This window comes from Nesoenas mayeri (genome assembly GCF_963082525.1).
Source record: "Nesoenas mayeri genome assembly, chromosome: 9".
Lineage (NCBI taxonomy): Eukaryota > Metazoa > Chordata > Aves > Columbiformes > Columbidae > Nesoenas > Nesoenas mayeri.
This window is the reverse complement of record NC_137557.1, coordinates 18,691,727-18,705,528: the sequence shown is the minus strand read 5'-3', so window position 1 is coordinate 18,705,528 and position 13,802 is coordinate 18,691,727. Positions and strand designations below refer to the sequence as shown.

Below are 13,802 nucleotides of genomic sequence, written 5' to 3'. Positions count from 1 at the left end.
AAGTGTGACACACAGATGAGCAGGAACGTTTTGGGTCTGAAAAGACTGTCAGATGCTCCTGAACTAAGACTGGCCAATAAATCTTTTGCCCTGAATAATTCTACTATGATGAAGTTATCCAGTAAAGGTAGCTGTGTTGCAATTCTCAGGAGTCCTGCACTGTCACTGGAACCAGAACTTCCCACGTCAGAGGACACGGTTCTTCAAACAGCAAGCGATTTTTCTTCCGGAAGGCTCTGTCTGAGCACAGACAAGGTGCCTCTCAACTGGATGCAGCCGTACCCCACAGGAAAAAAAGGTAGCACCATGCTTGGTTGATAGGAGCTCTGAACAGCTACAGTTTGGCTGTTCAGCAGCGACAGTCATGAGCACATCTGCTCTGTGAGGTGACTGCTGTGCAGTTAGGGGGAATGGTAGACACAGGCTGTGAAAACAGAGGCTAAGCCTCGCTGGCAGGAGTACTCCGGCTCAGCTCCTTGATCCCGTGCAGTATTCTCTTCATGTGACCCACTTTGGTCACACCCAGGTCCTGGAAGAAAAGAGAAAACCTTTCCTTAGGAGAAAGGCTGTGGGGGGGAAATTCCAAGTGGCCAAGCAAAGGTTACAAACCAGTCAGCCAGTTACAAAGAGAGGAGGAAACCAATCAGACAGATTACAAACTGAGCGTTATACATGCAACCTCAAAGCCCGCGTTGAAAAGCTATCAGCATCACAGGGTAACAAACACAGAGCAGGTGCAGAGCAATGGACAGAATAAACTGTGGACCACTGGCCAGAAATGCAAATTGCTTTGACTGTCAAAGGCCACAGCAAGAGAACAGATAGAGCATACAGAACTCAAGGACCTAAGCTAGTAGCCAAACCATGCAGGAAGAACCAGTCTGTCACTGGTCACATCAAATATACGTGCAAACACTTGGGTACCATGTGACAAAGCACAGGCCGCACCTGGGTGGCATGCAAAGGAATCGGCTACACAGATCACAGCAAACCTCAAAACAGGAAGATGGTGAAAATCACAAAGGAAGATCCAAGAGGCATTCAGCAAATGCCATGCACTACTTTACAACAAAGTATTTTTCTGCTATGTGGAAGTCACTAGAACGATGACACGAGCCTCCTGCACATGCAAAGAACCACCACTTTCAATTTTCTCTGTAGAGAAAGCATCTCCTAGTGAGGAGATGTGAAGTTCTGCCATGTGGTTACTAAGCACTATTTTAAAATATTCTCTCCACCTAGCAGCCCCATCAAAGACCACAACAATTTTTCTTGTTGTAACAAAGAAGTGTGATGTTCTATTTTTCCAGCGACTACAACATAAGAATCAATTTTTCCCAATCACAGCATGTTCTGCAAAGATGGTACGAGAGCTGAGAAGCTGCAAACTTCCATTCCATCATTAAAATCAGAGGCTCTCAAGAACACTTTCTGCAATTCGTGTGCCGGACTGCATTACATCTCCAGGAAGCTGCGGCAGAATTGGACAGCTGGTCCCTCAACTAGCTGTTCCACCTCCCTGATACTAGAAATCAGGTGACTTGAAACAGTGAGAAAATACAATGAAGCCACAATGAACCCATCCATCTTGCCAAGGCACGTGGAATGAACAGCGGGCAGACCACTTCCAAGCACATTGAGCACAGAAGGTCATGCAGATGCAGCTGGCTATTTCTCATGAGCCGATCATCAAAGTACCTTGAGGTCCCTCCGTTCGAGGTGCAGGAGCTCAGAGCCCCGGACGTCATGTCGGATGAAGATATCCTTATACTCACAAAGACTGAGATGCTCAAGCCAGGCCGCAACCTCCTCCGTTCCCCAGAGGTGAACTGTTAGAGATGGAAAAGCAGGAGTGCATTGAGTACCCAGAACCCCAGAAGACAGTGAGAGATGAGGACACCACCAGCACTCATTGCCAGAGAGGGGCCAGCAGCAGCACAGCCTCAAACCAAAGGGAGGGCAAGGACTGGGAGCACAACCTAGTCTCAAACAACGGAGGTAGAGCAGACAAAGGTAAGACGTGTTCTCTTAAGCAGAGGCTAGCTGCAATAAAACCAAAAGGAAGTGCATGCTTGTTTCCATGGGACTGGATAAACTTCTTTTTAAAGTTTACTGCCGTGTTTAAGAAGAGGTAGTTCATTGATACTCCTCTGCTTACCAAACAGTGGGTCCATAGAATATGTAAAGTCAAGCACAGATCAGTTTGTTATTAGGTACAAGCACTTGTGCTCAGTAAACAAAATGGTAACCCCTCTCCCCCAAGTCTGAAGGAGAGAGAGGATTTTAGACTTCCACCTTCTTGCACAACCTCTACATAAGAGAACAATAAAGTTCCCAGGTTCTAGGAGGCAGTGAATGAGCACTAGCCTGTCAGACAGTCCATGGCAGAGGACAGGACCCAAGAGCCCACAGAATAGGTAGTACTTCTGAATTTTAGAAGAAAGTCTTCATAAGGAGAGCATACACCAAAAAATCAACTAACCCAATTGGAGAGAAAGTGTCTTAAATGGCAATTTGTTGATTCATGGACAGTTTTTATCTACTGACTAGTAGGATTAAAGGTCAGGGTGCACCTGTGGTGATGCTGATCCCCAGCCAATTAGACATGAAACTTGATTAAAGCCTGAGGGTGAATCAATGAGAAAAACATCATTAACCATATCACAGAGAATTAGCAGTGAAAAGATCGGAGTTATGCGGACTTGGGCCCCGCAGTCGTTTAGATATCTAAAATGCCAAAATCCTCAAATTCACTTCACTAAGCACCCCTAAAATGTCTGGATGTAGGCAGAATTCTTCAGAGGGTACCTCCTGTTTCTGCTCAGGAATATTTGCATGGTACTGGGGGACAATGACTTGGAAATGAGCAATAAGCTACTTTGCCACGTGAAAAAGACAGACTAGACCTCCAAGAAAAGGCAGATGCACATGAAACAGAAGAAGGAAAGAACGTGAGAGGAAAGAGACAGGGTATAGGTAATGGTGTGAGCACACTGATGTGACAAAGAGACACAATGAACGAGCAGAGTTGGTACCCGGCAATGCCATGCTACTATGAGTCTCCTTATTTTTGTTGTTCTTCTCCTTTTTAAACTTGGTCACCAGCCGGAATTTGCCACTGCGGCTGCGTTTAGAATAATCCAGCATCTGGTTCTGTAAGAACAGAAAGGGAAAAATCAGGCAAACAGCCATAAATTGATTGGAACGGACCAAGAGCAACAACTACTGTCAAGCTCAGCTCCATGACCTTGTAAGAGAGGAAAAAAAATTCGAAACTCATTCTGATCAAGACAGGAAAGGAAACAGAGAAAGTTGATCCCAGGTCATGCAAGCGACCTTAGCAGGAAATTACTTTCTTTAGCCATTGGGAGGTCAAGTTTCCAAGTTTCCTTTTTAAGGACTTTTTTCTCACATCAGTCATATATTCGCCAGAAGTCAAACACAGCCAAGTAGTGAATAGAAGAGCTAGGGAAATACAGCCTCGGTCTGCCTCACCTCGTCATCACAGGGCTCCATCAGCTGCCACAGCCAAGGGATGTCTGCTAGTTTCCTCAGCTGGAGGTCCATGTCTGCCAGGGCTGCCTGGAGCTGCTCTTTCTGTGGAGGATCTAATTGCTGGATCAGAAATGGAAGCAAAGCAGAGTTAAAAGCCACATGGTGGAACACACAGACAGGCCCTTGTTCTGAAATTCCTAGCTAACAAAGCAGTTTCTCCTTTGAAAAGGGAGTGCACGGTGGACTGTCTGCCCAGATGATGCCAAGTTAACGATTTTCACCTTTTCTGAGCTCCAAACTCTGGGCATGCTAGATTGACTGCTCATCCTGCCCATGGAGCAACACCATCCTAATTCCTCAATGATAATATTTAAAATGACTTGTTACAAAGAAGACTAGAACCAGCAAAATGTTGCTCGCCAAGGCAACAGTAGGAGAGGAAAGGAAGAGGCTGTTTTACACGTGCTTTGTGCTTCTTACCAGCGCCATCTTGCCCGCCAGCAGCAGCTCTGTCTCATTATGCAGGGCTTTGACATTATTCACCATCTCTACAACAAGGCTGCAGTTCAGACCCTGCAGGGAAGCAATTCATGTGCAAATTAAGCCTGGCAAAGCTGAGGTCTGAGTGCTCAAACAGAAGAAGCCTTAGACAAGCAAGGCCTACTTTTGATGAATCAGAAAGGAAAACTAAGAGCAACAGAACAAGGACAAAATGGGAGATGCCAAGTAAGTGAAGTACCTCTGTAGACTTGGATTTAGCGTAGACTTTGTCCATAGACTTGGAGCTGGCATTGACAGCATGGGCAAGCTCCTGTTCCATGTCCTGATAGGACTGGGCTATTTCCCGAATGCTAAAGAGAGAATTACAGATTGCATCAGCATATGCTCAAAGCAGGTGATCTTTCCTGACTGGGTATCTCCTGTAATACCCATCTGAGTGACAAGAGCGGGAACAAAGCACAGGAGGGGCACAGCCTCTGGCAAAGCAGGGCAATTCTCCCTGCTAGGGTGAGCATGCACAGGCAAAGCAAGGCAGAGCTCACATGCATAACTCCAGGTGCATATTCAGTTCTGCACACAAGTTAGGAACAATCTGAAATACAACTTAAACATTGCAGTATGGCCATAGTGATGTGAAATGCAGCTGCACATATGACAGTTTAATAAATCTTCTCTGATGTGACTCTGGGCATTTTCTCTGAGAGGTCCAGACTAAGGAGCTGAAGATCTGAGTAAAGGATGAGCAGGTGAGCATAGTGACTTCTTCCAGAAATCGCTGCTGGGCATCAGGATTATAAGAACCCAGCTTGTCATCTGAGCTCCTAGAGAGGCCTTTGTTTCATTTCTGATAAAAATAATTGATGATCAAAGATAATGGGTTCTTTCAGCATTAAAGGATCCACGTTTGCACATGAAAGTAACATTTTTTTGTTCAGAATGACCTGAGAATGTTTATTCAACTTCAGTCCTTGTGCAGCTGAGACAGTGCATAATGAACAATGTTACCCACAGTGACATGGACCAGCACTGCAGAAGATAAGAGTGAACAGAAGCATCTCCAGGAACAGGGAGCAGGACAAGAACTTCAGGCATTGAAGGAGGGCTCTATTCACCAAAAGCAAATCGAGTCCCACCTGTGGATCAGAGCACCTGCAGCTTGACCAAACTGGTTGATCTGGGTGGATTCTTCTTCAGACATGATCTCTGGTTGCAGAGAGAAAGAGGAGGGTCGGGACAACTCACACTTCTGTTTGTCCTCCCAGGACTTCAACGTGCTCTCAAATGCCTAAAAACACAGCAAGCAAACTGTAAGATACCTCATAAAGCTCCTATAAAAAACAATGGATGCAAACCACACAAATCCAATAGGGACACTTTTCACTGCAGCACCCAGTGGTTCAGCTCCTTTGCTAACTAGCTGCCTGGGCTGAAGGTTTCCCTGCCACATGCTTGCCCTGCCTTAATTTTTGCTTAAGCCTAGTTTTAGTCAAAATTGCTAGGCCAATTCTGAGGGCCAGACCAACAAAATCTACCAACTCCCTACTGGTTGCAGCCTTTTCTCTGAGTAGCTGAATCGCCTCTACACTTCAGTATTACTGCACACCTCTTCAAGTGACATCTCAGAGCTGGAAATTAAAAATGTTCAAAGCTTCTCCTTATCTGGAAGTAAACTGGGTTTCCCCAGTAAGTGAATTCAGAGGTAGGACCTTGTCTCACTTGCACCCATAATGATATTCCTGCTGGCATCAGCTACCAGTACAGGAAAAAGTAAAACAGATTCAATGCAGAAGGACCAAAACTGGATATGGTGAGAATGAAAACTGAAACATGGAGGCTCAGGGCAAGGAGAGATGGATCATTGAGCACAGGAAATGGCAAGACGGGTTAGACAAGAGACGATGCGTGGGGAAGACTGAAATAGGAAGAATAATTCAGAGGTGAAGATGAGGGCAACAAGCAAGGGTGTGAAGCTTTTGTGGGAAAAAAAAAAATCAGCATTTGGAGAGCCAGAAAAGAAGACTGAGTCCGATAGCTGGATGGGAAGGAGGAAGAAAACGGTATCATGGATCCTGAGGCTGTAAAGTCAAATGAGTTGAGTACAGACTAGGTCAGAAGCACGGGACTAAGAACAGAGAGGGGAGACAGATGGAGCAGAAAAGCCAGTGTCACCTAGAACACAAGTGCCTTTGGGGACAACCCAAAGTTCTGGAAGGCAATTCTCCTGTGTCTGCAAATACTGTGAAGCTCTGTGGTGAAGCACTTCCTGCCCCTGCTGCTCCTCACACAGGACAAAACCCAGCTCTGCCAGCTCAGCGCAAGCAACCCACTGCTCTCAGCCTTGCTGATGACTTTTCAGTGGTCCAGGTGAGACCAGATGACAGAATTTGAGTTTTTCCATCTTCAGTTTAGGAAACTAAATATCCCAAATCCTATTAGAAAAATTCTACCAAAAGTGCAGGGTCACACAGGTGGAGAAAGGACCCAGCTTCATCTACTGCACAGGACAGATTTGCTCTGTGAAGGAAGGGGTGTGCAATGATGATCAAAAGAACAGCAGGAAAAATCAAGAGAAGCCCACAGTCAAGACAAAAGCTGAATGTTGCTCTGCAAAACTGAAACCTCTTCCTCAGTGGCATTTCCATGCCTATAAAACCAGGTTTATATGTAATGAGGAGTGGGATGGCACAATTGTAGCAATGGCTTCGGATGGCTCAACACACACAGCACACTCCCTAGGGACCTGTGTGTCCTGTCTAGCTTTTGTGCTTCACTCCACCCTTCCCACCATATCCACAAGTAGGTTGCCTCTCCATTTCTCCCTCCCACCTCTACAGCAGCAAATCCTGTTCCCCCTTGCCCTTTGTGCAATCTCCTTCAGTCATTCCCCCTCCAAGCCTCAGTGTGACATTGCAGAAGCTCTCTCACCCTTCAGGAAAGACTGTGTGCACTATTCCTGTCTCCTCCTCTCCACAAAATTCACATCAAGGGGTGATATGACAAGGGTTAATGGATTTAAACTAAAAGCAAGCATGCTCAGACTAGATATAAGGAAGAAACTTTTTACAATGAGAGAGGTGAGACTCTGGAATGCGTTGCCCAGAGAGGCTGTAGATGCCCCATACCTGGAAATATTCAAAGCCAGGTCAGACATGGCTCTGACCAACCTGATCTGGGTAAAGATGTCTCTGCTCATGGCAGGAGGTTGGCCTAGATGACCTTTGAAGGTCCCTTCCAACCCAAACCACACCACACCACACCCACTGTTCTCTCCCAGTTCAATGGGTCTTGGGTACTGCTGTGTCCTACCATGACAGGGGCTTTGTGTGCCCACCTTTGCTTTCTCTTCACACCATCATCCTTGTAAATTCCTGCCAGGCAACGTGCCTCAGGCCTGTAACAGGCTGCTTTCCCTTTTTCCTCTTGGCTGTTCTCTCTTTTCCTTTTACTCAGCAGGTGAGTCCTTTGCAGAGGACTTTGATTAGCTCTGGAAGCTAGGTAAAGGGAGGCTATGCTGGAAAGTATTAAGAGCTGCTATCAACAAGACTGTTTAGGCACAGACAGTCACAGATTTGGGAGGACCCATAAAGCCTGTCTGTGCCACAGCAAGGCCTTTATCCTTTTCTTTGGCTCCCCACCATTCAGCAATACAGTAAAACAGCAAGGACACTTCCTCATGTGGCAGTACTCATCAGATATTATATATTTGAAAAATTATGACATGAGAGACACACACTGCTGAACAAGGCATGAGAGACTGCTTTACTTGGTCAGTGAGGTATAGGCCACAGATTGAACAATTATGAGAAATTAAGATACTGAACAGCTGGATCTAGACAATCCGCAGCACTCAGTGAAGCAGGCATCCTGTGAGAAAAACAGCATGCAAGCGTGTTAACAAACGCTGTCACAAGGCACCTAGAAAAGGAAGCAAAATAAGCTTGCATAAACAACCTTATTTGTGCAATTTCCTAAGTGGCGAATTCAAGTTTAGTCACATTCTTTCCAAAAAGTTTTATGCAAAATATGCTTCTTACATTCAAAGTGCTAAGCCTTCACATGTGGCCATTGCCACACACTCCAGGTATACGTGACATCAAAACACGTGTACTATGCAGTGTATGCAAAGGCTGTTCTTACCCTGTCTCGGGTGAGGGTCTGTGCCCTGTTCTTATGAACAATCCAGATGTAACCAGGAGGCTGGATCCAGGCTTCTCCATCCACTTGCACAGGGACTCCCTCTTCTCCAAGAATTGCTATCTTCACTGTCCGACACTGCAAGAAGTGATTGTGTCAGAAAAGCTCTAAAACGTTGGTTTTCCAAAAGCATGCATCATTCTCTTTCTTTCCAAAGCCCCTCCTCAGCTACCGTAGCTTTGTTGCTGCTAGAAGCAGGTGTGCCTGAGTGGCAGGGGACACCTGCAGCCGGGACCATTTGCTGTGTCTTTGGACTAATCTGTATTTGAGTTGCTGGTCCAGCTCCCATAATGACTGCAGCAAACAATTCCATGCCCAACTTGCCCCCGAACATGCTCATTTTCAGCCATGGTGGGTGCTCTTTCCACGGACCAGAGAGAGCACAAAGGAGGCCTGTACTGACTGAAACTTGCAAAAATGTCACAAGCTGGAGAAGTGGGAGGCAAGAAGAACAAAAAGCAATTGATACCTGTGCAATCCGGTGATGCTGTAGGTTTATGACTCGTGACACTGCCATCTGCATGCTACCAAACACTGCTACCACCTCCAAAATCTTGTCATCAAAGGAGGGGGCTGTAAATGTCTAGCCAGATACAAGGGAGAGAGAATTCAGTTGACATACAGCTCTGTTGGAGAGGTTTCCTTTACCCCCTATTGCTGCAGATCTGGGGGATGGCTTTCAATTGTGCTATTTACTCTGTATAAAATTAACAACAAGACTAGAAGGTGAAGATCTGCAAAGAGCTAGAAGGGAGAAAGAGGAGCCTTGATATTCCTACTGCGCTTCCAAGGGCAGCTGAAGTATAATTCGAACACAAAAGCTATAAGGCCCCAAGGCAGTAATTATGAGAGTAGGCACCTTTCATCACAAATAATACGTTTCTGAGCAGATCTAACTCCCTTGGCCTTCAAGGGGCTTTAATATCAGGCAGTCTGTGGGGACAAGGTCGAACTAATATACTTCCTGGACATCCAAATGGCCTGTTGTGGGTTTTTTTTCGTTTTGTTGGGTTTTTTTCCCCTGAATCATTACAGACTGCTTGAGTGTGAAGCTGCTGAAGACTGGATTTCAGTATCTTATGCCCTTCACATAGAAAGTACATGCAGACAGGCCCCTTGCCCTCTTCTTCCAAGCACTGCTCTCGGGGGCTATGACTTCAAAAGCAACAGTAAGTAGAAACATTTCCTGGATTGCCTTAGAGATTACTCACATCATCTTCCTTGGTTCCCCCCCAGAAGTTGGTGCCTCCTGCATAGCTGGGAATGTTGAGTACAGCAATTCCCTGGAGGCTGGGCAAAGGGATCGGCCTCCCATCGCACTGCACAGAAAAGAGGGTGACGTTACTCTCAGCACAGCAGGAGAGCCCCTCCTGCCAGAGCACATGCTCTAAGAACAGAAAACAGCCCACACAGCTCAGTAATAAATTCAGGTTTCTTCCCATTTATTGTTGGCCTAGCATTGTAGAACATATCCACTCATGTCTCTTCTTTTAGTAGACATGGATTTTAGAGAAATACTACTGCTTCTTTTCCCCAAAGAGGAACAGGAGACAGCTGAAAGGCTTGGCAAAGCCTCTTGGTTTATTCCTCCAGAAGGGGAAATTAAACTTCTGAAACACCTAAGCAGCCTGCTGCAATGAGCTACCTGTTTGTGCTGTACATGGCCTACACAAGAAGATTTCTTTTCCAGTTTGATGTACATTATAGCATAAATTAAGAGCTTTCCACTACACCTCCTTTCTAAAATGATGCGTTCATATGAGATAACACATATAACATAACAATCTCCTCTACAGCTAATCCTTTCCAGCAGGACAACACTTCCCCTACAAGCTGAGAATACAAGTTATCTCTCAGAACCAGGCAAAGCCACTTCTACTAGCTCAGGGTGAGATACAGCAAGTACATTCTATCGGGCAGGCAAGGGAAACATCGCAACATCACCAAGCAGACCAACCACACAGAACTCCATGTCTGAAGGAGACGCAATTAGGCATCCCAGTTTTAGGAACAGGAGGGCATGTTAATTCCTCACCTCCAACAAGACTTTCTGCTCCAGGTTTTTGTATGTTCTGTGTAGCAGCTCCTTGGTCCCCAATACTCCATACCACATCATGTTTTTAGTACGACTTCTAAGGGGGAAAATTGAAAAAGTCAGCATAAGCATTTACCTTTTCACCTAGAGGGGAAAAGCCCAACACATTGAAATGGTGCCTCCAACATCCTAAAACGCAAAGGCGCTTTGCTTCCAAAAGGGTCAAGCACTCAAAATGGCCACTGCTTGTGCTAGGAACTTACTCTCCTTTAAGTAAATGTCAGGTAGGAATTGAGAGTGACCAACACACATTACCAGAAACACACACACATTCCCCTGGCACAGAACTTGTCAATCTCGTACACCACATCAACAGTGTTTTCCAGTAGTCGCTCAATTATAGCAAAGGGACCAATCCTAGCAACACAAAACATCCTGTAGTTGCCCAGGTATTCAAAAGACCAAAACCTGTGGTTTGTATTAAGTTAGGATCAAGGTCCCTGTGGCATTTAGAGCTGAGATGTGATTATCTTATAACTGAACAGAAAGCCCAGTAGAAAAATCTAAGATCATGAAGTAAACAGAACCAATACACTAAAACCACACTGACATAGCTACTCAAAGATTTTACATGAGCCACAACAGTGCAATGAATCAGTAATAACTCAGTAGCTAATCTCCTCCATCATTATTTCAAACCTTGAAGGGGGATTATGCAAACAATATTGACGATATACCTGTTCAGCACACTTGTACACAATCTGCTCCAAAACCGCACAAAAACATGAAGTCGTTTCCATCACCTCTGGCAGTAGCCAAAGCCAAACCTACCTGCATTTCTCTGGGTGCTCATCACGTTTGTTGTTGAAGTCCAAAGAAATCTTTGCATCCAGTCCAATTCCAAAGTAATTATTCATGACACACTTCTCTGTGTAACATTCACTGCCAAACAAAAGAACAGAACTCCCACTCCTAAGTCTACATACCATTTGGTATACATCTCACATGCACCCTCTGACACTTCATGATTCTCTTGCATAAAAAGGAGAAGAACAAGAAAGCTGTGCGCCAGCTCTGATAAGCACTGCTGGGAACTGCCTAAAACCCACCAGAAAGACCATAAAAGTGGCTACTGAGCAGAGGTCTCTGTCCTGCAGCCTCTGTCCATAAGACTTCACAGCCACAAGATTTGCAGAAGAATTCTCCCCTTGCCACAGAAACATACTCAGAAGCCTACGCTTAATTTACAAAAAGCTATGTTACTGGTCACTGGCATAGTGTAAGAAGTCCCACAAAACATTAGCAATGATAATTGCTGATATAGATATAGATATAGATATAGATATAGATATAGATATAGATATAGATATATAGATATAGATATAATGTGTTACCTAAAGAGCCTGACAAATGACCTCCAAAGTGTCAGCTACTCATCTCAGAGGCACTGAATCCCACGAAAAAAACTTAGAAGTCTCTATCAGTGGATTTTTACTGTTGAACAGTTCAGCAGAAACAGCCTGAGGAAGTCTTCATATAACACTTCCCAGCTGCCTCCCCATGACCTTTCTCAGGCCTCCATACTGTAAGGGTGGCGATTCCTCCACAGGTTACTGGCTACTAACTGGAAACTGGAGCTATCTCTCAGTCTAGGGAGAAGACTGATCTAGATTTCATTCTCACAAAAAAATCTCCTACCATGAGCCAAATGTGACACCACACACATAACTACATAAGCTGATTCTGACTGGCACCCAGCGTATGAATTCATTTACAGAACTCTAGGCTGCTGCAGTCCATTATTTACCTCTATAACCTAATCTGCTTCTCTGCTGAGGTCCATTTGGAAACACCCACTCCCTCCCTTCAACCTCCTGGACATACTCACAGGTTTTCAGGCTCAGAATTAAAGGGATCAGCATGGATCAACAATCGGCTGATGACGGAGCTCCCAGGCAAAGAACCAGACATGCCAGCACGGATATCTAAAGGAAAATTGACCACATGGAAGAGTGTGATTAATAATAAGCAGAAAACAGGTAACTTCAATCTCAGAGACAAGGTGACAACGCAGAATATATTAACTCTTGTCATTCACTGGAGAAAGCAAATAGCAGTAATACTTTCTTTCATTCCAGAAGGCTTAGCTCTTTCAGTTAGGAGAAGGGTTTCTGGGGCTGCCTGTAGAGTTTCTGACTGACAAGATACCACCTAAATCCAGCAGCACCGTTGTACAGACACAGGGAAATGGGAAACAGGAATGTAGTCACCGCAGTAGCTTTTTTGTTCCAGGGTGACATGCAATGTCCTTGCTTCAATGCGTAAAGACAGAGGAAGAGGACTGAAGTTATTCTCCAAGTTGCTCAAGAATTACTGTCTTCTGATGCTTAAACTATTAGCTGGCAACCCACAAACAGCAGCTTTGTCAGACAGAAAGGAAACTACCTGCTTCCAGAAGACACAATTTGAACAAGTAATTTGGGGGAAGAGATGGACAGCACCACGGTGATGGGTAGAAGTTGCTACACAAGACATAGGAGGTGGGAATTCTGATGGTTCTGTGCACCTCCAGTGACTTCGGTTTTCACAGGAAAGGACTGTTGCTCCCAGTCTGCACTGCCACTCTTCAGAAACCCCTCTCAGCAGCATCGTATCAGCCTTCTCAAGGTTACTCTGAGCTCAGTATCTCCTTGTAATTGGCATCTAAACTCTGCCACTGCACAGCGTTAATACAAATGTGTGTCTAAGTCTGAGTTACAAGCTGAAAACTATTACAACTCCCTCCAAATCTCCACTTTTTGGCCCTAGTGGAAAGTTATGCACAAAGGTATTTATCTCCAAGCTGGCCCTTGCACAGAAGGACATAAGGCAGGACAATTTCATGTTTTCATGTGGAGGCTGCAGCCTGTACTGCTGTCACCCATACTCAGCTGGCTGCCTCAATGGGAAGTGGAGGGTGTTCCACTTACTTGGGTAGAGGATTTTTGTGTTCAGCATTGGCAAGTTGTCCCGGTTTCCTGTCTGGGGAGGAAGAGATGCAGAGCTGCCCAGTGATAAACTTCCTTTGTTTATTAATCTTTCACAAGGAGATTTGGGCGCTGTAAAAGACAACACAGACACGGCTGTTGACAAACATAACAGTGTGATTCAGACCAGCACACAGCAGCACAGCCCAATCAGCAAGACTGGGTTAGGCATCACTCAACAACAGAACACTCTAGTCACCAGAAAACAAAGAGCTGACAGAGGCAGTCGTTAAGAGACAGAGATGGTGCATGCGTGCAGACAGAAAACCTCTCAGACTGCAGGTGCCAAAATGCCACAAGCAAATATCAGAAGTGTAGATGAGAAAAAGCTGGTGCCAGCAGCACAACAGACAGGGTACCTGGCTTCCAATCAATACTCAGGGAAGTTCCAAATATATTTGCAGTGATCACGGATTTCTAACAAATTATTCACATAACACAGTTAAAGCAAACTGGTTTCTGCTCTCTGTCATCTGCAAAGGATGGCAAGAGCTTACAGGGAAGTGTCATCAGTCAGATGACATGAAAAACGCTCAAGACCTTCCTCTTCC

The 13,802-nt window shown here is 45.2% G+C and overlaps 1 protein-coding gene across 2 annotated transcripts in view; it reads right to left on the bottom strand.

The window, feature by feature from the left end:
• Positions 1 to 395: 395 nt before the first annotated feature.
• DGKD (diacylglycerol kinase delta) overlaps positions 396 to 13,802 on the bottom strand; it is a gene marked incomplete at its 5' end in the record, with an annotated part of 56,718 nt that continues 43,311 nt past the window's right edge. For both annotated transcript variants that reach the window (XM_080349421.1, XM_080349422.1), the window contains 14 exons: positions 396 to 529; positions 1,699 to 1,829; positions 3,036 to 3,153; positions 3,496 to 3,615; positions 3,976 to 4,068; positions 4,235 to 4,346; positions 5,130 to 5,281; positions 8,134 to 8,268; positions 8,660 to 8,773; positions 9,402 to 9,509; positions 10,226 to 10,322; positions 11,057 to 11,167; positions 12,114 to 12,210; positions 13,195 to 13,323. In XM_080349421.1, coding sequence (XP_080205547.1) covers positions 440 to 529; positions 1,699 to 1,829; positions 3,036 to 3,153; positions 3,496 to 3,615; positions 3,976 to 4,068; positions 4,235 to 4,346; positions 5,130 to 5,281; positions 8,134 to 8,268; positions 8,660 to 8,773; positions 9,402 to 9,509; positions 10,226 to 10,322; positions 11,057 to 11,167; positions 12,114 to 12,210; positions 13,195 to 13,323 — 1,607 coding nt within the window. In that variant the 3' untranslated portion in view covers positions 396 to 439. The remainder of the gene's footprint in view (positions 530 to 1,698; positions 1,830 to 3,035; positions 3,154 to 3,495; positions 3,616 to 3,975; positions 4,069 to 4,234; positions 4,347 to 5,129; positions 5,282 to 8,133; positions 8,269 to 8,659; positions 8,774 to 9,401; positions 9,510 to 10,225; positions 10,323 to 11,056; positions 11,168 to 12,113; positions 12,211 to 13,194; positions 13,324 to 13,802) is intronic.